Source organism: Crinia signifera, chromosome 9, assembly GCF_055691185.1.
Source record: "Crinia signifera chromosome 9, ASM5569118v1, whole genome shotgun sequence".
Classification (NCBI taxonomy): Eukaryota; Metazoa; Chordata; class Amphibia; order Anura; family Myobatrachidae; genus Crinia; species Crinia signifera.
In genome coordinates this window covers 31,350,159-31,376,499 of record NC_139225.1, presented here as the reverse complement: position 1 = coordinate 31,376,499, position 26,341 = coordinate 31,350,159, and the positions used below count along the sequence as shown (strand labels likewise).

The 26,341-nt window shown below is 46.2% G+C and overlaps 2 protein-coding genes across 2 annotated transcripts in view; both read left to right on the top strand.

The window, feature by feature from the left end:
* The window catches only part of HAUS7 (HAUS augmin like complex subunit 7), a 29,554-nt gene extending 4,989 nt beyond the window's left edge, over window positions 1–24,565 (top strand). Inside the window, exons 3-10 of the mRNA XM_083158693.1 lie at window positions 1,274–1,341; window positions 7,614–7,675; window positions 9,005–9,084; window positions 11,624–11,767; window positions 19,721–19,811; window positions 22,772–22,981; window positions 23,084–23,195; window positions 24,324–24,565. Coding sequence (XP_083014819.1) covers window positions 1,274–1,341; window positions 7,614–7,675; window positions 9,005–9,084; window positions 11,624–11,767; window positions 19,721–19,811; window positions 22,772–22,981; window positions 23,084–23,195; window positions 24,324–24,385 — 829 coding nt within the window. The 3' untranslated portion in view covers window positions 24,386–24,565. The remainder of the gene's footprint in view (window positions 1–1,273; window positions 1,342–7,613; window positions 7,676–9,004; window positions 9,085–11,623; window positions 11,768–19,720; window positions 19,812–22,771; window positions 22,982–23,083; window positions 23,196–24,323) is intronic.
* Window positions 14,749–16,673, top strand: LOC146035325 (uncharacterized). The gene is made up of 2 exons (XM_083158694.1): window positions 14,749–15,355; window positions 16,207–16,673. The coding sequence occupies exons 1-2, from the start codon at window positions 14,939–14,941 to the stop codon at window positions 16,393–16,395; spliced, it is 606 nt and encodes a 201-aa protein (XP_083014820.1). The 5' UTR covers window positions 14,749–14,938; the 3' UTR covers window positions 16,396–16,673.
* Window positions 24,566–26,341: the final 1,776 nt, after the last annotated feature.

The window sequence follows — 26,341 nt, the reverse complement described above, 5'->3', positions numbered from 1 at the left end:
GCTGCCATGTATGTGTTGTCTGCTGACTACACATGTGATGTGATGACCTTCTGCAGTAACTTGCTGGGGTCCTGTCATTAATTTTTATTGTCTGATGGGACCCCAGAGCAAAATAGTTTGAGGACCCCTGTGCTAAACAATAACAGACCCCAGTGGTACCTTGTCCCTACCAGAGTTAACCTATTTTACCCAACTATATCCCCTGGATATTCCCAATATTGTTGTAACTCTGTACTAGAGTTTACTGTCCTCTAAATTACGATTGGTAGGGTCCTACTGTTCTTTGATAATGGGCTTCTTCTTTTAAGGTACCTCATTCTTTAGTTGCATTAATGATTGCTTATCCCAGTAAAGCATGCTAAAACTGTACTGGTATTAACAGTTAACTGGAAGTATTTTGAGAAGAATATGCAGTCATATGCTTTGTACAGGACCCGTAATCTTGTGTATGAGTAGAGATCGCCGTTCGGTAGAGTGCCATTGTGCAGACCTGCCGCTCACCTGGTGGCTGTGGAGTAATGGTGGATGGTGGGCGTGTACTGTAGACCTGGCTGGGCAGGGGGAGGTGATGTCAAGGGGGTGGTGATGTGTATAACGCTGGTCTTTTCCCTAGGGGGGGCGGGTTTGTGTATAACAGGGCGGGGCCTAGGGCAGAAACTGTGTGTATAACGCTTAATCACTCTTGTAACCCCGCCCAGCGTTATACACACACAGGGGATGAGTGATGGATGTGGCTAAATATATAAGATATACACACACACACAAAGAGGCAGCAGAAATGATGGGTATGGGTCATAGGGTTGACCGCATGAAGGTCGACATGGCTTAGGTCGACAGACAAAAGGTCGACATGGCTTTTTTAAGGTTGAACCTAATGACCGCATCCCGAAATGAGTTCCTGTGATTTGCTTTCTCCTTGCATAAAGAAATAATTCCACTGTGTCTGGCATACGTATCAGTCTATACTGAAAACAATGTGGAATATATTGGGTTAAAGTGCCTTTAAAGCAGTGTAGGTTTTGGAGAGGGGGAATCTGACGCCTACATTCATAAGAGTAAAATGTCACTTCGGTCACTAATTAGTTTTACATATGAATGATAACAATTACCCATTCTTGCAGGCCATTGTGTAGAAAGAAATGCAAAAATGAAATTGTACTTTTATTCTGAAGGCTGTCACTTGCATAAGTCTGTCATTATTATCTTTACTACAGTATATTCATTTGTTGAAATGGAAATCCTAACTTACTGCATTAGTGTTTTTTTATTATAGCGTTTACCCTCCTCTTCACGATCAGTTCTCTACTCTGAAAGAATCCCAAGTAGAAAACAAAGTTAAAGGTAATTTTTTGCTATGTCCAAAAGTCAGGCGATTTTAGTGATTTTCATGTTGGCTGGTGGTTAAACTTTTGGTACTTGTTTCCTAGCACGGCGCTCATCGCATACCTTAATTAGTGGTATGCGATGGGACCCGATTTTCGGGTCCTAAGAGCCGCACTGTACAATTTTAATATCGCATGGCATTTCTAATTGTATAGGCACCCTGATGGGTGATTACTATGTTAAATGCACCCCCATTGTTAAAGCCGGCCCCACTATCAACGCCAACCCTAAGCGTGGTGAGTGCAGCGAGGCCGCGATTGGTGGCGGTACGCGTCCTCCGACCTTTTCATACCCCCACTATCCACGTCGGCGTGGAGTTGCTTTTATATAGTGTGGCGAGCCACCGAGCCCGAAGTGTGGCGAGCGGATGCGGAATACATGTGAAGTTATCCCCTTCCCTTTTGGGGGGCTCGCCACGCTTTGGGCTCGCTGCGCTCGCCACACTATATAAAATCAACTCCACGCCGACGTGAATAGTGGGGGTATGAAAAGGTCTGAGGACGCGTACCGCCGCCGCTCTCCACGCTTCGGATATAACATACTAATAACCCATCAAGGTGCATGTACAATTAAATCATGCGATCATAACGATGTAATAAGATTAAAATCGTGGGCGCCGTGCTAGGAAACAAGTAGCAAACTTTTTTAGGTGTGTTTTGACAAACGCTGTAATAGATACCGTATTGTGCTTTTTTGATTTTTACTTTTAGCGTATAATTAAAATTATAATTATACTCCCAAGGTGTTGGACTATTACTAGAAACATGTAAGGGAAACCAGGAAGGGATATTGTTAAACCCCTATCACCCTATTTTCTGTAAAGGGGTGTACACACGGAGGGATCCTTCTAAGCGATTTTGACTACATAGTCAAAATGGCTTAGAAAGTTAGTAAAGACCCTATAATATCGCTTGGTAAAAAAGAGTTGCCAGGCAATAATATTGTGACTAGATCGCTTGCTGTCTGGTCAAAATCGCTGCTAATCACTGCTGAGGGAGATCATCACTAGGCGATCTGCAATGAATACCAACCAAGTATGTTACCTCTGGGTTAGTCAAAATCAGCCATAGACAAAATCACTGTTGTATCTAGTCAAATCGCTTAGTTAAAGTCTCTCACAAGCAAAAATCGCTCCGTCTGTACACCCCTTTACACTGGTCATGGAGTACAACTCTTTTTGAACTGCATGAACTGTGATAAGGACTCTGGAAAATGTAAAAATGTTTTTTTTTCTAGTTAAAAATTTACCCTCTGATCCTAAGACAAGCGTGTTACACTGATCTAATACTATAAGACATATTTGACATTTAAACAGGGGAGATTTGCGGAGTTTCTTGTTTTCACTGTCTACTTCAGTGTAGCATGTTCTGCTGTCTGCCATGTCACACTTTCACCTACAGTGACAGCCAAGTGAAGCAAGCAGATGGAACCAGTTGCATAGGGCATATCACACACACACACACACACACACACACACACACACACACACACATATTTCTGCTACTTCATAGGGCAATAAAGTAAATAACTGTGGGCTTGGTTCAGAGGTGCAAGCAAATCCTGTTATAAGGGCGTGTCCGTACACAACGGTCCTGTGGAAATATGCCAATGTCACAGCCATTGGCTGGGTCGCTGATCTGCCAATTGCGTACAAAGATTCGGCATTGATCATGTGTCAATGTCTGTTGGAACAAAGACACTTAAGGTCTTACAGGTGCAGTCATTATTCTCCCCCCCCTCCCCCAACTCATTACCACTAACAAACACTGTCTATCAATCCCACTGAATCCAAATCCTCACTATTATCAGTAAAGAAACTGGCGCAGTGCCTCTCTGAAGCAGAAGATCCCTCAAATCCACAGAAGCTGGCGCTGCATCCTCCTGTGGCTCGTCATCCTCATATACCTTGCTAGAAAGATGTCAATACTTTCACATGAAGTGGTCCCGTAGAAGTTGTTGCCTGGTAATCAACGCAATCTCCAGATAATATCCACTACACTTCACAAATATCATTAAACTAGGTGATTCATCGCGCCCTACGGGCGCTCTTCACACCGTCGTAAGGGGCTGCGCCCCCTTAATTTGTGAACATTTGTATATGAGAAATATGGTTAGAATTGTATGTAAGATGGCCTGTATTGCAACTTGAGTTATAGGTGAAATGTGTTAAATAGAGAGCATATGATGTGAAAGGGGGTGTGTATTGTTTTGTTTAATTAAAAAGCGGTTACAGAGTAAGATGTACATTGATATTGTGTGGATGGTACAGTGACATTTGTGGGTGTGGGGGGGGGGGCTGTGTGTGCATGTTGTTTAGGTGTGTGTGTGTGTGTGTGTGTGTGCAATAGTATAGTAGGGTGTTTCTGAGTCAGCGGCTCCCCACTGGCGGAGGTCACGACACAGGAAAACAGGAGGCTGGGTAGTGATAGGGGTGTGTGGGCATAAGGGGGACTAAAGAGGAGTGTGGGTGAGGGTCAGCTTCTGCCAGTGGGTGAGGGTCCAGCGTGGCAGTACAGGAGTACAGGATGGTGGCCCTTAGTGTCTCCTCCTACTGGGTGGGAGTTCGGGTGCATGAGAGCAGGAGGCTGGGCTATGAGGCATGATAGGGGCATGTGGGCAAAACAGCGTCAGCGACTACCCAGTGGTGGAAGTTACGGTTCAGGAGAGCAGGAAGCTGGGTAGTGATAGGGGTGTGTGAGTATACGGGGGACTAAAGAGGGGCTTAGGGGTGCCGTGAATTGCGGGAGGGGCGCGGGGGGTGCCGTGAATCAAGGGAGGGAGGGGACGCAGGTGTCGGCGAATCGCGGGAGAGGGCGGGGGTCCGCAAAGCGTGGGAGGGGGCGTGAATTGCGCGAGGGGGGGTTGCGAATCGCGGGAGTGCGCGGGGGGTCCGTGAATTGCGGGAGGGGGGGGGGCACGGGGCGCGATGAATCACCTAGTTGGTTATATATTCTTGTAGAAGGATGGTAGGATGTTGCTGTCATTCAGAATGCAGTAAAAGATCTGACTTAAAACACCTACAGTAAAACAGAACAGGTGTTATATATTATACAAAGAATTGGTTGATGATGTGTAGGTTGACGTGCACATAGTTCATAGTTGTCACTGGAAAAAAATTGCTACACGAAAAAATCAACACAGAAAGTTCAACACATGTAAATGTTGACATAAGTGTGGCACTTCATCGGTGTCCATGTCGACACATGAGAATGAATATGAAAACATTGAAAAAAAAAGAAAAATAAATCTTCAAAAACTCATGTCAACCTTTTTCATTGTCGACCATAGCCGTGCATGTGCCATTTAATCCTGGGGTTGCCGTGAATCGCGCGGGGGGGGGGGGGGGGAGGGAGGAGGTGAGGGGTGTCCGCCAATCACGGGAGGAGGGGTCGTGGGTGGATGCCGTGAATCGTGGGAGGGGGGGGTGCGGGGGGTTGCAGTGAATCGCGAGAGGGTGGGTCGTGGGGAGTGGGGTTGCCGCAATGACAGGAGGGGGGGGTCAGGGGTGGGGAATCGCGGTTGGGGGGGTCGTGGGGGGCACCGTGAACCTCGCGAGGGGGGCCCAGGGGGTTGGCGCGAATCGTGGGAGGGGGGGGTCGCGGGGTGCCGCGAATCGCAGGAGGGGGGGTGTCACGGGGTGGGGCCGCGAATCGCGGGAGTCACCGGGGATGCCGCAAATTGCGGGGGGTGTGCTGCAAATCGCGGGAGGGGGGTTGCCGCGAATCGCCACAAGAAAGGTCAACACATGTAATTGTTGACATAAGTGTGGCACTTCATTGGTGTCCATGTCGACACATGAGAATGAATATGAAAACATTGAAAAAGTGAAAAATAAATCTTGTCAACCTTTTTCTCTGTCGACCATAGCCATGTCAGTGTTTTGCATGTGCCATTTAATCGTGGGGATGCCGTGAATTGCGGGAGGGGGGGTCATGGGGGGGGGGTGCCGCGAATCGTGGGAGGGGGGGCGCGGGGTGTTGCAGTGAATCGCGGGTGGGTGGGTCGCCGGGGCGGGTGGTTGGCGCAATGACAGGAGGGAGGGTCAGGGGTGGGGAATCGCGGTTGGGGGAGTCGTGGGGGGCACCGTGAACCTCGCGAGGGGGGGCCCAGGGGGTTGGCATGAATCGCGGGAGGGGGGGGTCGCTGGGTGCCGCGTATCGCAGGAGGGGGGGGGGGTGTCACGGGGTGGGGCCGCGAATCGCGGGAGTCACCGGGGGTGCCGCAAATTGCGGGGGGTGTGCTGCAAATCGTGGGAGGGTGGTTGCCGCGAATCGCCACAAGAAAAAATCAACACAGAAAGGTCAACACATGTAAATGTTGACATAAGTGTGGCACTTCATTGGTGTCCATGTCGACACATGAGAATGAATATGAAAACATTGAAAAAGTGAAAAATAAATCTTGTCAACCTTTTTCATTGTCGACCATAGCCATGTCAGTGTTTTGCATGTGCCATTTAATCGTGGGGATGCCGTGAATGGGGGGGGGGGGGGAGGTGCATACCCAACATGACCCTCTCCAGGAGGGACACATTGCTCTGTTTCTGGACTTTCTTCTTAATTTATGGATTACCATCACCTGTGCTTAAACACCTTTCTTATCAATTACCCTGTTTAAAACAGGTGATGACAATCCTAAATTAAGATGGAAGTCCACAAACAGAGCATTCTGTCCCTCCTGGAGAGGGTCATGTTGGGAGGTATGTGGGGCGCTCACCTGGTGTGTCTGGTGAGTAGCTGTGTCTTTGCTGGGTAACATGGGGAGGCAGAGGGTGTCTGGCACTGTGCATACCTGCCAACATGACCTATGCCAGGAGGGACACAATGCTCTGCCGTTGGACTTTCTTCCTAATGTATGATTACCTCCATCTGTGTTGAACAGGTTAATTGATAGGAAAGGTGCTTCAACACAGGTGATGGCAATCATACATTAAAAGGAAAGTGCAGGAGCAGAGCATTGTGTCCCTCCTATGACTGTGGGCTCACTGGGCTGGTTCTCTGTCATGTGAGTCAGAGGCTCCACCCAGCGTTACAGCTTCAGACACACTTTGAGTGACAGATGTAGCCAAATATATAAGAGATACTGCCAGGCTTTCACAAAATGTGATAGGGCCTCCTTAGTACCTATTGACTGGTGACCATGAGATTATTACGCTGCACTACGGCAATATGTTTTTCATATATGGATAGGAGATCACTATGAGCCAGATCTATCAAGCTTCAAAAAGTGCTAAGGTGGAGAGGGATAAACCACCAGCCAATCAGCTCCTATAATAAATAAATGAGTGTTATTAATGAAGGAATGTGAGCAACACAATTTTTTTTATCATTATTATTTATTTAATTTTCTTTGTATCCGTCAACAAATTGTCTTTTCATAATCTCTCTGGAAGGGAGACCATTGTAAGACACGCATGCAGCTTTTTTGTGGTACAGGGATGGGAAGGAGAATGAGTATTTTGCTTTGATACAAGCTCACCTTGCCTGCTCGGAAGGCGCTCTCCATGTGACTGTGGTTGCTATGGCAACTGCATGACACTTGGCATTTTGCTTAGTTATAAAAGAATGAATGCATGAAGAAGTAAATAAAGGGAGAATGGTAATTGTCGTAGCCTGCCACACTGGCATAAATATCAGACCGTAAAAAGCACCTAATACATTTTTGGGTGATGGTTTTTGGTGCTGCTATAGCATTGATGTGGGTTAGAGAATTCCTTACTGTCATCTATAAACTGGAGTCTTCTGTCCCGTAAGAGATACAAGTAAAAAATGATGCATTAATGCCTGTATAACTTGGAGAGTTGTGTATTTACACCATTTGTTAGAGAACCTTAATTTTCCCAATTTATTGGGCCAGATGTATCAAGCATAAAAAGTGATAAAATGGAGATTGATAAACAGCCAGCCAATCAGCTCCTACCTGTTGTATTTCAAACCCAGACTGTGACATGGCAGGTAGGAGCTGATTGGCTGGCTGTTTATCACTTTTTAAGCTTGATATATCTGGCCCATAGTGACTCACCAAGAGCTTCTGTGCTGGGCCTGAAAACTGAGAAGGCCCTGTGGTCATCTGGTAACGCATCCACCCACTTCTGTCTGGTGAAAATGTTTGCCCCCATGCGTGTGGCTTCTGATAGGAGGAACGGTTACCCTGAGAGGTGATGGGGTTGGGTAAAACGATTTGCTAGTATGTATAGTAATGTTTTGTTTTTTTCCCTTGATGTTTCACAGAAATGGCAAAACTTGGCTTTGAGCTGATGCTGTGTAAGTCTGAGGATGTGGATCTCATAAAGGTAGATGGCAAATATTCGGTTCCTTTCCATACTCTGTACAGAATTATTTTCCAAGCCATAAGGGGCTTCTACCAAAAGGTTGCACACAATGTACACTTCAAGAGAAGTAACAGTTTAAGGGAAGACCCCAATGGGTCAGATGTCTGCCTTAAATGAAGGGCTGCAGAGAGGCACACCCATCTTGGGCAGCGAGCCGTACAGCTCCTAATCTCTGACACACTGTCAGCATGACAGATTGTTCACTTGGGGACTACTTTTACTGCACAGTGCCACAGTGGTTTGAATTCCAAGGGTGGGAGCAGGGGCCATTTTATTCAGTGCATTTCTGTTCTAGGGGCCTGATTCAGAACTGATCGCAGGGCTGTGTATATTCGGAGCCCAGCGAACAGGTAAACGCCACCTCACTCTGCTCCGACTGGTCAAAATCCTGCCCATGTGCACAACTACGATTACAGGCTTCAATGTAACATTGTTGGCCAGTGGGGCCAGTAATATATACATTGCTGGCATAAAGTGCTGCTGGGGACTCGGAGCAGGACGTGTGGAGCCGGCGCAGCAGCACTCGGACAGGGTGAGTATTATGACAGGCGGGGCGGTCCGCCGGGCTGAAAGTGGTTAATCTTTCAGCCCGGCAGCGTACACACACAGCGATGATGGATGGCAAACCATCCATCATCGCTACATCTGCTGGTAAACCAGCAGATTAACCACCTTGCTAGCGATGATGTAGGAGCGCTCATCATCGCTAGTCGCCAATCTGGGGGGCATACACACTAGGCGATTTTCAGTTGAAAATCGGCAAGTGTGTATGGGCCTTTAGGCACAGCGCAACTCTGATGTTGTCTGTCAGAACCCTGAAGCACCCTTGAATATGCTTCTGTGGAGAACACTGAAATCACCTGCACAGCTTTTCATTCGATCCTTCGTCTCTCCATTTGTTCCAATGCCTGCAAGACATAGAAACAAAAACTGTATAACTAATATTCCATGTATACTAAAGATATTAAGGTGAACATGACCTAGAAAAAAAAAATCAGAATCCGATTCAACTCGTATTCAAATATCTGGCTAAGTGAATTGAAAGCTAGTTTGCTACCTTCTGTGTTTGTGCATGTGTGAGAGAGTTGTAGTTTCACTCTCTGCCAGCAGATGGCAGTGTTTTGGACACTAGACATGTATAAATAAAAAATTCTCACCTCTTTGAGGGATAGTACCGACAGTGACCACTAGAGGCCACTCGACAGACCAAATTGCTCCTTAACACAAAGTGAAACCAGTTTCAAACTTCTGTTTAAGAATGTTACTTATCTGTATATTTTTTTTCTTAAGGGACATGTCAGCCCGAGCAGACAGCTCTCTTTCATTGGACAGTTATTGGATATTCTGCCAATGGAATCTTCCTCTGACAGGTAAGTAAACTATTTGAAAAGTTTGGTTTCTGCAGTATTTATTGAACACATTGACAACGGGATGCGGTTAATTTCCCGGCGGTCGGAATCCCGACACTGGAATCCCGACCGCCGAAATCCCGAAACTTTCTCCCTCCGTGGGTGTCCACGACACCCATAGAGGGAGAATAAAATAGCGTGCCGAGCGTAGCGAGGCACCGGGCCCGCTGCGTGGCGAGCGCAGCGGGCCCGCTGCGTGGCGAGCGCAGCGAGCCCGCAAGGGGGGGCGATCCATGTCCCCCCCCTTGTCGGGATTTCGGCGGTCGGGATTCCAGTGTCGGGATTCCGACCGCAGGGATCCCGACCGCCGGGAAATCATATCGGATCCATTGACAACATGTCATAGTTATTTCTGGCACATTCAAACATCATGACAGCCGCTTTGTAACTCTGTTTAGAGTAGACAGATTTGCTGCTTTCGTACCCTGAGAAATCGGGAACATTAGTCATTAACAGAAGCATGTACTGTATCCCTTCCAGAGTACATTGTACACAGAACTCCACAGAAAACCCTCTACATGGGTTGGGATCGTTTGGTCTACAGCAAGTTGGTCGACAATCGTTAGGTCAACATGGGTCTAGGTCAATGGGGTTTTTCACAGTTTTTTGACCTGAATGTCGACATGGACACCGTTTCCAGTGTACCGCATCCCCTCGCATTGCTCGATGCTTCGGGCACGGTGCCTCGCTGCGCACGGCACACTATTTTATTCTCCCACCACGCCCTAGTGGATGGTAGGGCATGAAATATCGCCTGTCGGCACACGTCGGCTCCAAGAAACAGTGAAAACCCCCATGTCGACCTTTTGACTGTCGACCTAATGACCTGTCGACCTTGACCCATGTCGACCTAACAGTGTTGACCCAATGCTTGTCGAACCAACTTGCTGTAGACCCAATGACCGTATCCCCTCTACATGTGGAGGTATTTTTTTTTTCCGATTCTTAAAATGAAACACAAACAAGAACTGTTAAATTGTCTTTCTTAAAGTCGACAGGGTTGGAAGGTCCACAATGGCAAGGTCTACGTGAGCTTTTCACTTTTTTTTTGGTCCTGAATGTCAACATGGAAATGTTCTAAGTCAGCGGTGGGGAACCTCCGGCCCGCGGGCCGTATACGCCCCTCGCAGCCGGTCTGTGTGGCCCGCCCGCTCGGCGGCTGTGTAGGGATTCAAGAACAGGGGAAATCTTGCGAGATTTCCCCTGTACTTCACTCCCTGCACAGCCGTCAGACCACACAGACCGGCGACTCTTAAACTGCGGCAGCCACCAGAGCGTGGGACGGCTGCCGCAGGGCAATTTGTAAGTTTTTTTTTATATGGCCCCCAAAGTATTTTCCCCCTATACAAACGGCCCATGGCCCCTAAAAGGTTCCCCACCCCTGGTCTAAGTGTACCCCATCCCCTCACTTGGCTCGCTGCGCTCTCCATGCTTTAGGCACTATTCTATTCTCCCTCCGCGCCCTACTGGATGGTAGTGCGTTAAAAGAACGCCTGTCAGTTGAAATATTTTAAAAAAAAACTCATGTAGACCTTTTTGTGCTTATGCGAAAGTGATTTTACAAACAAAAATAGGGTCCGTAAAAGCATTGACCTTCCCAGTTTTGGGCATAAACCATAATCCAAAAGTTTTAGAACCTTAACACTTTAATAAATAATCCCCCTAGCATCCCAAGTTTGGCTCCTTGTGCAAGTGCTCAGTTTTGGCTGTTTTTTGGAAGACTAAGAGTGTGACTATTCTTCCTTTAAAAGGACAACCTACTGAACAAGACGGGACATTGTTTCAGGCCCGTGTGGTACATATCTCAACCAGAGAGGCATCAAGCACCCCCTTGCTATGGGCAGGGGTGGATTTAGGGATGAGGGCGCTCCTAGGCACAACAATAATGTTCACCCCCCCCCCCCCCCGCCTAATTGTATTATTTTTATTGATCACTTATAAGCCCTCATTTGATAATAGCCAATATAATGGATTTATAAAAAAAGCCACTAACTGTGACCTGTTCTTTTATTATGAATACATATTTACTAAGTAGGACAGTGTATAGGGGCAGGATCTGCATGTCCTATCCATTTATACTCTACTTAAGATAGAATATAGTACAGTACAGTGGATATTTTGAAGTTATTGGTACATTTTGGGCTGACAGTACTATCACAGGCATCCAAGTGCCGACCCCAAACATGTGCCGCCCCTAGGCACGTGCCTAATGGGAAATTTGGCCCTGGGGAATGGTCCATGTCCTTCAAAATGCAGGAAAAAACCCCAATTAAGGCTAAATGGCTCTCTGAGGACAATCCAGACCAAGCCCTGGGTCAGATAGCCGGTGTGAACGAGGAAATTACAATTGCTGCTACTTAAATCCCAGACCTACAATGAGCGAGAGACTATTGGATGGGAACCTGCACCCTTTATACAGCTAGGTGTTATCTTTTCCATTGACTTTATTTTTGTGGCGTGTTTTCTTGCTACCAGTGGCTTGTATTTTTTTCTCTTGCAGCACTGTTTCTTACGCTCTTGAGAATGAAGAGTTTCTGAAAGAGCTGTTCTCTAACCCCCACTTCCAGGCAACCCTCACGCCTGAATGCAACCCCTGGCCGGCGGACGTGAAACCCAACGTGCTCACTGAGGAACAGCAGAAAAAGTATGGCAAACTCGTTACCTTTTCTTTCCTTGAAAGTAGCGCTTTATTTGTAAGAATTATGTTATTGTTACAAAGAAAATACATTCATTCATTGAAAAGGAAGTCTACAGATGTTCTAAAAGGACCCGCAAGATTAAGGGCCCATACACACATGGGGCAATTTTGAGCTGAAAGTCGCTCAATTTCACCTTTTGAGCTGCTTTCCGCTCAAAAGTTGCCCAGTGTGTACGGGTAGGCGGTAAGCATGGATGAGCACTCCCGCATCATTACCGGCCGCCGCCGTTCATCTTCTGGTATTACCAGCAGACTGAACAGCTTTCCATAGCGTCCTGCTACGGAAAGCCATTGACAGCGGCGAAAATCGTTGGGCAGGGAGAAATCGCTCAGTGTGTATGCACTGAGTGATTTTCAGCCCAGCGATTTTAGAGATCATCGCTGTGCAAAAGCGCCCAGTGGATATGCACCTATAGGCACCAGTGAGTTTCCCTGTGAGTCTGCCCATATGTTTAAAGCACCAATCATTGCTAGTTTCAGTCGATTCTACCGTAGTTTGGTTTCTAGTAGTGGTTATACTGGTTCTACTGAGACTTGTGTGCAAATGTTCTTTCATTACCTTGTACTGTGTATGCTAAACTGGCTCATCCAGCCTTTATTCAAATAAATCCAACATCGCCAGCTTTTACCAATGTGATTCTGTGTAATAAAAAGCTAAAGCTGATCCTCTCCTCTATGGGGGGAATGATGGAATTGCTCTGTCAGGTGGCCACTAGATGGCACCCAACAGAGCAATTCTAGCATTGTGTGCACGCTGCTGCTGGTGCTGAGATTACGGTTACAATGTTTTTTCATCTTGACGGGTTGGGAACTATAATATTTTTGCCCCAATCCCTACCTGTTCCCCCAGTGCTCGCCCATGTGATGGGTGTAGGAACACTGAGAGCTGTTGCCTCCCCCACCATGTGACCCTCCCTTCTTCTGAAACCTTCAGACAGTTGCCCTACACTTACCGCTGTGTTCATGTCTCTCTGTCGGTCTATTCACTGTATCGTTTGGTGTGGCTAATAAGGTTGACAGTCGATAGGTGGACCACTATTGCCCGACAGGTGATAGGTCAGCACATCAAAAAGTGTTAACAGGCTTTAGGTCGACACAAGCAAAAGTTGACATGAAAATGGTCAACACAAGAGAGAATGTCAACATTTTTCACTTTTTTGGTGTCTACGTTGAAATCTGCCGACAGAAACCTAAGTGTACCGTGTCCCCTCGCATGGCTCGTTACGCTCGCCATGCTTCGGGCACACTATTATATTCTCCCACCATGCCGTACTTCAGACATTCCCAACCACGGTTCCTTAAGGCACACCAACAGTTCAGGTTTTAGTGATATCCAGGCTTGAGCACAGGTGACTTCATTAGTACCTGAGTGATTCTGATTAAACCATCTGTGCTGAAGCCTGGATATCACTAAAACCTGCACTGTTGGTGTGCCTTGAGGACCGTGGTTGGGAATGCCTGCCGTAGTGGATGGTAGGGCATGAAATACTGCTTTTTTTTTTTTTTACTTTTGTCGACCTTTTGACCCTGTCGACATTGAATCAATTGATCATGAGTCCGGATACCCAGTGCAGTTCTGCACAGCCAGCCATACAGTTTGCGGGACAAATAAATAAACAAACAGCAATACTAATCTAGAATTGATTTGCAGTTTTTAATTTCTGGTTTTCTATACGCTACATAGAAATGATGTGATGCTGGGTACACACCAGGACGACTAGGGCACGATTCTGTCAATTTAGATCCAATTCCGACCGGTTGTATGCAGATTGTGTGTATTATCGTGTGTTTTTGCCATTTATTTGATCCGATTCCGATCCAATGCGCGTTCACGCCGCTCGTTTGGTCGCATCTTTGGTCCTACGTGCTGCAGGTAGGATCCGTCAATCCCAGGCCGACCGACCGTCAATCGTATGCAGATCGTGAGTGTTTTTTGCCGCCTCCGTCGTCCGTCCGTCGGTGCGTCCGTCGTTTGATCCAGCCTATTTGAGTGGCATTTCCTAAACACTCCCCCGGCGCCATGTTTTTCCACATAGCAAACAGCGCTGGCGCAGCAGTTGGACTCTCCTTCTTGTCTCATCTCCCAGAACAACAACCTGGTATGTTTGCACTCCCAATGCTCTTCTATGCATGCCCACTGTTGCCACCAATGTATATAGTGTGTATAAAGCACTGGTTTGGCAACCGTGCACCCGACCATGTCACTTTTGTTTTTTTGGGTGGGCCCCATCTGTGTGTGTATACATATAACCAATGTCCACCATTGCAGTATTCCAAGCACTCCTCTCTGCTAGGCCCCATTCACCTGTGTGTGTGTGTGTGTGTGTGTGTGTGTGTTTGTGTATATATAGATATATATACATAAACCATTGTCCACCATTGCAGTATTCCATGCACTCCTCTCTGCTAGGCCCCATTCACCTGTGTGTGTGTGTGTGTGTGTGTGTGTGTTTGTGTATATATAGATATATATACATAAACCATTGTCCACCATTGCAGTATTCCATGCACTCCTCTCTGCTAGGCCCCATTCACCTGTGTGCGTGTGTTTGTGTATATATAGATATATATACATAAACCATTGTCCACCATTGCAGTATTCCATGCACTCCTCTCTGCTAGGCCCCATTCACCTGTGTGCGTGTGTTTGTGTATATATAGATATATATACATAAACCATTGTCCACCATTGCAGTATTCCATGCACTCCTCTCTGCTAGGCCCCATTCACCTGTGTGCGTGTGTTTGTGTATATATAGATATATATACATAAACCATTGTCCACCATTGCAGTATTCCATGCACTCCTCTCTGCTAGGCCCCATTCACCTGTGTGTGTGTGTGTTTGTGTATATATAGATATATATACATAAACCATTGTCCACCATTGCAGTATTCCATGCACTCCTCTCTGCTAGGCCCCATTCACCTGTGTGTGTGAATAGCAATCTGCACAATAAAATGTATAGTGGTTTTCATAAAAGTTTATTAACATTTTAAATACTTAAAACATAAGAACTAGGTAAACTGGTAACTATAACTATAAAAATTTAAATATGAAACAAAACATGGGTATAACTATAACAACTAAAATGGTTTTATCTTTTTACAGTCCCAATGTCCAACGCAAAGGAACAAGAGTTTCTTGAAGGGTTTATTGAAAAATATCGTGCACACGAATGCCTGTGGCGAACTAAATCCAAGGAGTATTCAAACAAAATGAAAAGAAACCAAGCCTTGGAGGAGTTGGCACGCTACAGTCTTCCATTTCACCCAGAGGCCAATGTTGAATGGGTGAGGAAACGCATCCAGAATATGCGCACGGTGTTCTTAAAGGAACACAAGAAGATGGAGGCTGCAAAGAAGTCTGGTGCTGGAGTCGACGAGATGTATCAAACATCGCTCTGGTACTATGACCGGTTGACATTCACCCTCAGCCAGGAGTCGATGAGGACAGGAGTAGTCCTTATGGTAGAACATGAAAACCAAGAAGTCACGGCGCAGGAGGAGGAGGAGAATTCGCAGTCTGCATCGGTGAGTCTATTTTTTGGCTATCTAATTGATTCCTCCTGCCAATCCACAGCGCCCTCCCCATTAAAGTAGGCCATGTACTGTTCCCTCACCTGTTTGGCTCGTGCACTCCCTGTGTAGTGTTGTGTTGGGGTTTGCAAGGAGGATATCTGCACTACCTCCTCTGGCAGTTCTTGGTCTTCTTGGAGTGCTGTGCCTGTAGCCCTTTGCTGTGTGGCTTTTCTGCGGAGCAAATTGTGCAGGACACAGCACGCCGTGACAACCCAGTCAATTTTGTCCACCCTCAGGTTAATGGCAGTGTGGAAAATGCGAAACCGGCTTGCCAGGATGCCAAAAGCATTTTCCACAACACGCCGTGCCCTGGATAGCCTGTAGTTAAAGATCCTTTTGTCATGGTTCAACCCCCTTTGCGCATATGGCTTCATGACATGCTCGTGCAGGCCAAAAGCCTCGTCAGCCACAAAAACAAAGTTAAGCCCCTGTTTAGTTTCCTGGACAGACGGCAAGTGAAGGGTGTTCGCTATGAGCCTTTCGTAGAACTTTGTGTCCTTGAAAGTGCCACCATCCGATGCACGGCCATTCCTTCCTACATCCAGGAAGATAAACTCATAGTTCGCATTAACAACAGCCATTAGTACAATGCTAAAATAGCCCTTGTAATTAAAATAGTAGGAACCACTATTGATAGGCTGGGCTATGCGGACATGTTTGCCATCAATGGCTCCACCGCAATTTGGGAAGTTCCATCGCTGTTCAAACTCCTCTGCGATGACTTTCCATTCATTCACGCTGGTAGGGAACTGAAATTAGAAGTAAATAGAATTGATTAGTAAACATGTTCAATTTTTTTACAGCTTGGTGACTACCCACCTGCAACCCCAGACCTATCTGTCCTATCTGAGAATGCATGCACATCGAACGAAGTTCCTACTCCGGCACGCACTCCGCCACCCACCCTGGAACCCACTCCACCACTCCCCCGTGCCAAAAAATGCGTGGCAAAGGAAAAAAAGGAGAAGCAGCGGCACATGAAGAATTTATGATGCGGGCACATCAAGTCCTGCAAAGAAACCCCGACAAACATGACAACTACTTCACTTATGTGGCAGAGTGTGTTCGCAACATGGCTCCTGACCAGCAACTTACTTTTGAAAAGTTATGCATGGAGTTGGTGTATAATGGCAGTTTAGGGTATCTCAACAGTGGCACTAAAATAGTTGGCATTGGTAGTGCACCAGACACACCACTGTCATTAGAATCACCAGTGCCTACTCCGCCTGCCACCGTAGCAGGCCAGTCGAGCACAATTCCAACACATACCCAGTCAACACCTACACAGCCTTCTCAACCCCCCCAGTACCAGTCAATTCTACAGTTCTTTACTGATAGAAGATCCAGAGTGTCCTGTTTTTGAGGATCTGTCTTAAAAAATAGGCTACTTTATCATTTACCATCGACATGGTCTCAGCTGCAGGTATGTGATGGCCACTGCTCACATGGCGTATGGCGCACATCAATGGGGCCGGGACCATTGCATCTGCGCCATGCGCCATGTGGGCCGCAGCCTTTACATATCTGCAGCAGACATCCTCTGCCACACAAGGGCCACAGTGTGTATTTTTGTTTATTTATATGCTGCTACCTGTACCTGCATTACCAGAGGGAGAACAGGATTCTCCTCAATCTGGATAGCAAACTCCATTTATTGCCCTTTTTTCTTTGCCAATAGTATGGGGTACTGTGCGGCAGACATGGTCTCAGCTGCAGGTATGTGATGGCCACTGCTCACATGGCGTATGGCGCACATCAATGGGGCCGGGACCATTGCATCTGCGCCATGCGCCATGTGGTCCGCAGCCTTTACATATCTGCAGCAGACATCCTCTGCCGCACAGTACCTTATCCCTACTGTTGTAAGGGCATGTTCCAGAAGTTACCAGAGTGTGTTTTTTTTGTTTATTTATATGCTGCTACCTGTACCTGCATTACCAGAGGGAGAACAGGATTCTCCTCAATCTGGATAGCAAACTCCATTTATTGCCCTTTTTTTCTTTGCCAATAGTATGGGGTACTGTGCGGCAGACATGGTCTCAGCTGCAGGTATGTGATGGCCACTGCTCACCATGGCGTATGGCGCACATCAATGGGGCCGGGACCATTGCATCTGCGCCATGCGCCATGTGGTCCGCAGCCTTTACATATCTGCAGCAGACATCCTCTGCCGCACAGTACCTTATCCCTACTGTTGTAAGGGCATGTTCCAGAAGTTACCAGAGTGTGTTTTTTTGTTTATTTATATGCTGCTACCTGTACCTGCATTACCAGAGGGAGAACAGGATTCTCCTCAATCTGGATAGCAAACTCCATTTATTGCCCTTTTTTCTTTGCCAATAGTATGGGGTACTGTGCGGCAGACATGGTCTCAGCTGCAGGTATGTGATGGCCACTGCTCACATGGCGTATGGCGCACATCAATGGGGCCGGGACCATTGCATCTGCGCCATGCGCCATGTGGGCCGCAGCCTTTACTTATCTGCGGCAGACATCCTCTGCCACACAGTAGCCCGTACTTATTGGGAAAGTTTAAACTGGGTCATACATACTTAAATCTTTATATATAGTGTGTGTTTTTGTACAATATCTTTTATATATGGTATTATAATATATTTGTGTTGACACAATCTATTTACTATTTTACATGTTTTAACCATGAAAGGCCTAAAAAACCTGTTTCTGTCCTAGGCCTAAATTATAAATAAAAATATTTTCTTTGCTCAATAAAGTGTACAGTGTATATTTCATCCTTACCTTGCAATACTGGTACTGCAGCACCTTCACAATGGCTTTGCAGGTCTCCGGGATGATGAGGCCCAAAGCTTGCGGGGAGATGAGGGATCCAAACTTTAGGTCAGCAAGAGACCGTCCTGTCGCCAGAAACCTCAGGGTCACCACCAGCCGTTCCTCAGCAGGGATAGCCATGCGATACTTGGTATCCTGCTTCTCGATGTGGGGAGTCACCAGACGCAGCAATTCCTGGAATGTGGCATCATCCATCCTCAAGAAGTTACGAAAATCGTCTGGGTTATTCTCCCTGATGTCCCTGAGCAGTGGCATGTGCGAACGAGTCTGACGCTGAAGTAGCCACTGCTTTGTCCAGCATGATCTTTCTCTCCTGCGCTGGGCTCTCTGACGTCTGAGCTTCAACACTGCATAATAGAGCAGGTACTGTTGCTGGTGACTACCCATCACTGCATTCTCCATAGTGCAGGGTTAAAAGACACTTTGTAATGGCAGGCAAAACAAAGTAATGTGTAAATAGCTATGTCCAGCGTTCAGCAGGTATAAACCAAGCCTCACTAGTAACAAAGCAGAAATACACTGGTTTAAAATGGCTGCTGCTATTCCTATCCCCTCTGCTAGTCCAGCCCCTTCATTTAAATTTCAAAGGCCAATCTGACGACGGTCGCAGGTGTTCTTGCAAAAAAACAAAAACCAGCGATCCGACCGTCTTAACGACCATCGCGGGCGCATCGGGATCGGATCTAGATCGTTCCGCCAAAAAACCACAATTTTTGCTAATCGTTTGCTGGGGACTGCCTGGGAGCTCCCGGGAAGTCCAAGGGAAATCGTTCCATGGTCGTCTATCGGTCGTGAACGACGGTGGTCGTCCTGGTGTGTACCCCACATGACAGACCTGTGTCTGTAAATGCTCGTCTGGCTCTGCTGTTCTCAATAATGTGCTATGCGGACAATATAGCAGGATCTATTCGATTGTGGAGACTCAATGGGGGGGAATTTACTAAGATGGGAGTTCCATGTCACATGGGATGTTGCTAGGGGCAACCAATCAGAATCGGCTTCTTATTTACTTAGCACCTTCTAGAATAGATAGTATCTGATTGGTTTCCATGTGAAATAGAATTCCCTGTAGTAAATTTCCCCCATTGACTCCTGAGATCTATGTAGCTGCAAGCTTGGCTGCCTTAAGTGCAGGCAGTTGGTTATTCTGCCAGTACATTCCATCCGGGATTCAGAACGGATTTGTTGTTTGTACTTGCTGTGTAGAAATATTGTAATTGATTTAATATGCAAAATGTTACATATATGTACCAATGGCAAAGTGGGGTATGACAGTCAGTTACCAACAAAATGCTTGGTAGCATTAAATAAATGCTTGTATATAACCAAGTCATTTTATAAATACTACGCACATTCAGCTGCAGTGTTGCCACAACAATACCATGAACTTTAACCATCTGGTTACATATTTATACACTTAATGCTCAGTTTGTGTGTGTGTGTGGGGGGGGGGGGGGGGGGATGTCTGTGTGGGTGGGGTGGAATTGTAATGTCTTTCTGGTTTCTCAGGACTGCTCCACCTGACAAAGAGAATGTAACTACTGACCGTTTTGAAGAATTGCAGAAAATCACTTTGGATCTTCAAGACCTTAAAGAAGAGGTGTGACTGCCCTTATCCTATGTCCCTCTCCCCCAAATCCTTCCACCATGTCCAGTTTCCCTGGTGCCCCCCTACTTGGCGTCCCTCTATCTTTCCCTTAACTTGCATCACCCTACCCAGCATCCTCCACCATGTCTCCTTTTTCCCTAGGGTCCATCACTCCTGCATCCCTCTACCGCACAGATTCTCATACTTGGTCCTCAGGGTCTCACACAGTGCGTGTTTTGCAGGTCTCCTCACAGAATCACTAGCGAAATAATTAACTCCACCTGTGGATCTTTCAAATGTGTCAATGAGTAATGAATGCACCCGTGAACCTGCCGGGTGACCTGGAAATGTGAACTGTAGGTGGTCCTGAGGACCGGGTTTCAGAACCCCTGCTCTACCGTGCGGTTTCCCGGGCTTGACTGGCTTTTAGTGTGTACACACGGTAAGATTTGGCTTCCGATGTTCCCGATATAGGGAACATCGGAAGCCAAATCGCATGCTTTTTTAGGGCTTCCGAGCCCGATGCGCGATCCCGTGTGAGCTCATATCGGCAGCCAGATAGAGAGGGCAGGCAACACTATATAGCAGTGATTTTCAACCTTTTTCAGGTCGCGGCACACCAGACAAGACTTCAAAATTGCCAAGGCACACCAACATTTTTTAATCAGATATTCCAGATATTTTGCATACCATAATGCCAGTTACATGTTATATCACACACATTAATGGCCATTACAAGTTATGCCACACATCGTGATGCCAATTACAAGCTATGCCATATACCGCAATGGCCATTACACATTATGCCAGGACTCAACAAATTTCTTGCAAACGAGGGATAATATGGACAGTGCGCGCCGAAGGCGCGCGCCAAATTTTTAACATAATGCCAACACACCGCACACCCGTATACCACATGCCATAATGGCCATTACATGTTATGCCACACACCGTAATGCCCATTGCACATTTTAGTGAACTTTGTAATTCCGATTACACATAAGCCCACACATGATGCCCATGACATACTATGTAACACTCCGCAATGCCCATGACATACTATATAACACTCCGCAATGCCCATGACATACTATATAACACACCGCAATGCCCATGACATACTATATAACACACCATACACATTTGACACATAAGTGCCACTTACCTACATGCTCAATGCCAGGGGCTTCATGCTCGATGCCAAGGTGGACTGAATTTGCTCGTTGCCAAGGGGGACAGAACTGTGCAGTGGCCCACTCCTGGCTCCCGTCCGCTATTTGCAATTCAATGCACCGCCAGTAGTGTGCAGCAGGGAGGGAGGGTGGGAGCAGTAGGGTGAGAGGGTATCTGCAGTGGGGTGGGAGGGTGGCTGGGAGGGTATCTGCAGTGGGGTGGGAGGGTGGCTGGGAGGGTATCTGCAGTGGGGTGGGAGGGTGGCTGGGAGGGTATCTGCAGTGGGGTGGGAGGGTGGCTGGGAGGGTATCTGCAGTGGGGTGGGAGGGTGGCTGGGAGGGTATCTGCAGTGGGGTGGGAGGGTGGCTGGGAGGGTATCTGCAGTGGGGTGGGAGGGTGGCTGGGAGGGTATCTGCAGTGGGGTGGAAGGGTGGCTGGGAGGGTATCTGCAGTGGAGTGGGAGGGTGGCTGGGTGAGTGCAGGAGGGTGGGAGAGTGGGTGGGAGTACACCATACTAAGTTAGCCAGCCGATGGTTAGCCGGCCCGCTCACCTCACTCCCCCCCACCTCCTCCTCCCAGTGTGCGTCTGTGTGCAAACCCCCCTCCTGCCTGTGCTTACATGCCGACGAGCGACGACCCCTCCCTCCTGTCAGTGTGCGTCCAGTGTGCCGCTCACGGCTCCTCCGCTATGTACGGGAGAGAGACGTGCTGTGCTGATATGTAATATTCATATCTCCCGCTGCTGGACCACTAGCCAATGGGCGCTCGCGGTCCAGCAGCCACCAGTTGATTGGCTGCTGGACCGCAAGCGCCCATTGGCTAGTGGTCCAGCGGGATATATGATTATTGCATAGCAGCACAGCATGTCTCTCGAGTCTCGAGTCCCGGACAGTGCACAGCGGGGGAGCCGTAAGCGGGCGGGCAGTGCGCACATGGACGCACACTGACAGGGGGGGCGGATGATGCCGAGCCGCCTGCCCGTCCCCCCTGTCAAAGTGAAACTCCGCTGGTGTGTCGCCGTGACCTGAGGCATGGCGGCACACCTGTCAGCTGGCCGCGGCACACTAGTGTGCCGCGGCACACCGGTTGAAAATCACTGCTATATAGTGTAAATTGTGCCCCTCTGTCATGCCGTGAGATGCGAGTCCCGATGCGATCTGATCGCGTCGGGACTCGCATCTCACGGCCGTATCTGCCGTGTGTACACACCATTAAACCTCCTTTGTTTACGCCAAATGTGTTTGTTTTGTTTTTAAATTGTTGTTGTTGTTGTTCTTAGGCTATAAATACTGGCACTGCACCATGACTTTTAAAAAAAGCCTATTATAGTAAAAAAATTATTTGGGGGGGGGGGGTATTTTTATTCAAATGTTATTTTAATGGCTGCCTATGGCTAATGCTTCGCTCCCTCTGTGTGTGAGATTTTTTTTGTCTGTCTCTCTGCCTTTTGACTTTTTTCATTTTGTTTTAAATGTATTTAACATAAGTAGAAATAATGCTTAATATTAACTTGTTCTTATTTTCAATTACGGTATATCTGCCTCTTCCATCTGAGTGTACTTGGTATGTATTAATATGTTTGGTCTATCTGTATATAGTCAGATGTAATAAGAATAATAAGCTGTAAAAATAATTTGGTTTTATTGAAAGATGTAAAATCGTAAGGAACTAATAAACAAAACCTCAATGAAGCCAAAAATGTAGAATAAAAGAATAATAATAAGAAATATCTATCTATCTAATAATATATATATGTTGTCCTATTTTGGTGTGACATTGTCTGTCCCCTCTCTCTGCAGTGCACTTTCCTCCTCAGTACAGTTCCCGGTGGGGATACGGTTACACAAACATTGAGATTGGCGCTGACTGATTTCCACCAGCTCATCACGGCTTTCACTGAACTGTATGAGAATGAGTTTCGCGAACATTGCGGTCACCAAGCACCTCAATTAAGCTCTTCAGGACCTCTCTTCCAATCTGTCCACAACCTGCTGGATATCTGCATCAAGGTACATACATGTATACAATATTTTTTTTGTATTCCATTAAAAGTTCTGTAATACGATTGTACTTCTACTCTTCCATTCTGTTGTCCCCGTTTTCCTTCTCAGAAACTGGAAGCTATTGCACAGTTCACAGAAAAGTCTAATACCATAGTGGAGGTGGTGAGGAAAAGGCAACAGTGTCAGGAGTTCTGGGGAGGCAGAGGCACTGCCACACTGTGTAAGTAACTAGCCCATTCCTTGGCTCTTTCATTTTGTATACAGCACATTAAGGGGGGTTCAATCCAGGATTCCAATTGTCAGAGGATCCCGAAAGTCGGAATCCCGGGCGGTTTTCATCTGATCCGACAGTACTATACATGGACAGTCGGTATTGAATGTATTGATTGCTGGAAAGTCCGCAAATTGTCAGAAACGGACACAAATTGTCGGAAAACGACTGTGAATCAATCCGGAGCCGTTTCGCAAACACAGATCTGAAAAAAGTTGGATTTGACACCCTTCAATACTGTCGTTAATGGCAGCATTGAACAGGTGAAAGCCGACTTTTTTTTTTAATTTGAGTATTTTATTGAAAGCTTTTACAATAATAAACAAATAGATTCATGGGCACTTTGAACCTAAATTTTCCCCACATTTGGCACATGGGAGGGTATTCCACAGAATGGGTCCAGCCCAAGGAGTCCTGCAATCGGTAATGGGAGCGAGTCATAAATGTGGGTAAGAAACGTCTATTTTGTGTAGAGCGGAGAGGTCGGGTTGGGAGATATTTCAGGATAAGAGATGTCCAAATCTGCAGGAACTGTGTGACCCCATCATGTCTGCGATGAAAAGATAAGGTGCCAGATGCCCTAAGCTTCAAAAGTGATCAAATGGAGAGTAACAACCAACCAATCAGCTCCTGCCTGACAATGTTTAAACATAGTCTCTGACATGACAGGTAGGAGCTGATTGGCTGGCTGTTTAATCACTCTCCATTTTATCACTATTGAAGCTTAGTGCATCTGGCCCGGTGACTATTTCCAGCGCCACCTTAAAGCCTTGACAGAAATAATTCACCCTTCTCTGGGTGCAGGAGGGTTCCTACCAGGCAATAAGAAGGTGTGCCTAATATGTAACATAGTGCTTTTGTGTTCTGAAAGATAAGGGACGGGGTGGAACTTGGAGGCCGTATGCAAACATACGCAGCCTAGTGGACAGGTCTGAATTAGGCCATTGGCCCTCTTGGACAGGAGCTTCTTATTCTACGTTCACTGCTGATTTATCTGTGTTACCCAATTAGGGATTGGTCATTTCTAGTCTATAGTTAACATTTACTCACACAATCCATTCATTTTATTTTTTATAGATGAGATAATCCAGGCGCTAAAGCAGGACTATGAGGCGTTCCTACGTCCTTGTCATGAGTAAGGACACCTGCCAATCATCACGGATATTGGAGGCTTGGGCAGAGGAGTAGCCACCAGCTAAATTGCACATAGCTAGGATGCCACACGGCATATAGAAGATGGTTGAAAATAGGATGTATAATATATATTTATATAATGTAATTGTCTGATAAATTCCTTATTAAACTTTTCTATTAATGCTATCAGTGTCCAATTCTCCTGTCCTACATAAAATCTTCTGGTCTGCACATGTGGGAAAACTCCCATTATCCTAACTATATAACTTTAATCATAGCATTGGTCTTAGCTGTGGGGTCTGGGGCAGAGGAAGGGCTTCCATATTTACATGTACTAAGCAGCATAAGCTTATGGGTAAGTCTCCAATGTTGTTTAGGCCAAACACTTCAAAAATATGTCTGTGGAATCCTTCCAGAAACTGTTGTGTATTGTTATAGAAGGCCAGATGACTAAAGCTGTACTTGAATACAAAAGTAAATGGGCACAAGTCGAATCTACATGGTCAAAAACGTCCGCTGGATGGTTGAATTCACACCCATTTTCAACAATCTGCAGATGTTTTAACTGTTGTAACGGTTCCGATGGTAAAAACAGTATATTCCGGCTGACGATTTGACATCGGGAACGGCCAATATTCCGACTGTCAGAAACGTTCCGATAGTCGGAATCAAGATTGAATGCCCTCCTTAGTGGTAAATGGGGTAAACATTATGTTTCTTAGTTGTGATCTATTTAAATATGAACATTTTCGTGTGGCTTTTGTTTATGATCGATCTATTTATTGGAAGTTACAAACAGTGGGTTGTATGATTGATGTATTCCAAGGAGTTATCCCATAGTGTAGAGAATAAAATGTGTTCTTTAAGCCTCCTACTCTTTAATGAAGGGTAAGGGGGGTTGTGTGGGGGGGGGGGGGGGCAAAGGTGGTAAAAAAAATTCTAATGAGCAAAACAAGTTTGACATACTTTTGACAGTAAATCTGTTCAATAAAACAGTTAAAGGTGTATAAATCTGACCTAATTAAGGCCCTTATTCAGATCTGCTCGCAGTACAAATTTGTTCTCAAAATGGGCAAAGCCATGCTGCACTGCAGGTGAGGCAGATGTAACATGTGCAGAGAGAGAGTTAAATTTGGGTGGGGTGTGTTGAAACCGAAATCTAAATTTCAGTGTAAAAATAATGCAGCCAGTATTTACCCTGCACAGAAACAAAATAGCTCACACAAACCTAACCCTCTCTGCACATGTTACATCTACCCCACCTGCAGTGCACATGGTTTTGCCCATTTTGAGAACAAATTTGTACTGCAATCAGATCTGAATAAGGGCCTTAATCATCATGAATAACCCAAGCAAAAGCCTAGTAATTATGAATAGATGGGTTATGAAACAAAAGCCATAAAGTTACAGAATCCTATATTTCACCCACCAAGGACTTTACTGGACTTTATCAGTGCAGAATTTAAATAGTGCTTTGATCTATGGATTAATATATCTGTACTTAACGAAGAACATTTTATTCTTACCAATGTTTTTTGTGATTATTAAAATCAACAAACCTGTGGCACCGCACTCTACAAGTAGTGCATTGTGTGTGTGGGGTGGGGGCTGTTGTCTGAACACTTTCTTTTTTCTTGCTCAATACAATTTTTAAAATCCATTTTTTGTGAGGGGGGGTTGATGGGGGAGAGTCCTGTTTTTTTCTAGGTTTAATCCTTTTGAAAGAAATGAAAAAATCTCAGTGCACTCATCACATTGCTTGTAGTTGTACTGTTAAGTGTTAACTCATTGTTATAATGGTATTGGTTTCAGGATTATCATTTAGAAATGTGTGCAGACAATAACCTTCAGCGAGTCTTTAATCTGCCACAAGGGTGCAGTAAAGCCTTACTTAATCATAAATGGAAAGTAATATTCTCTTTGCTCTGCACCATTAGACCTACAGTTCTCAAACTGTCCAC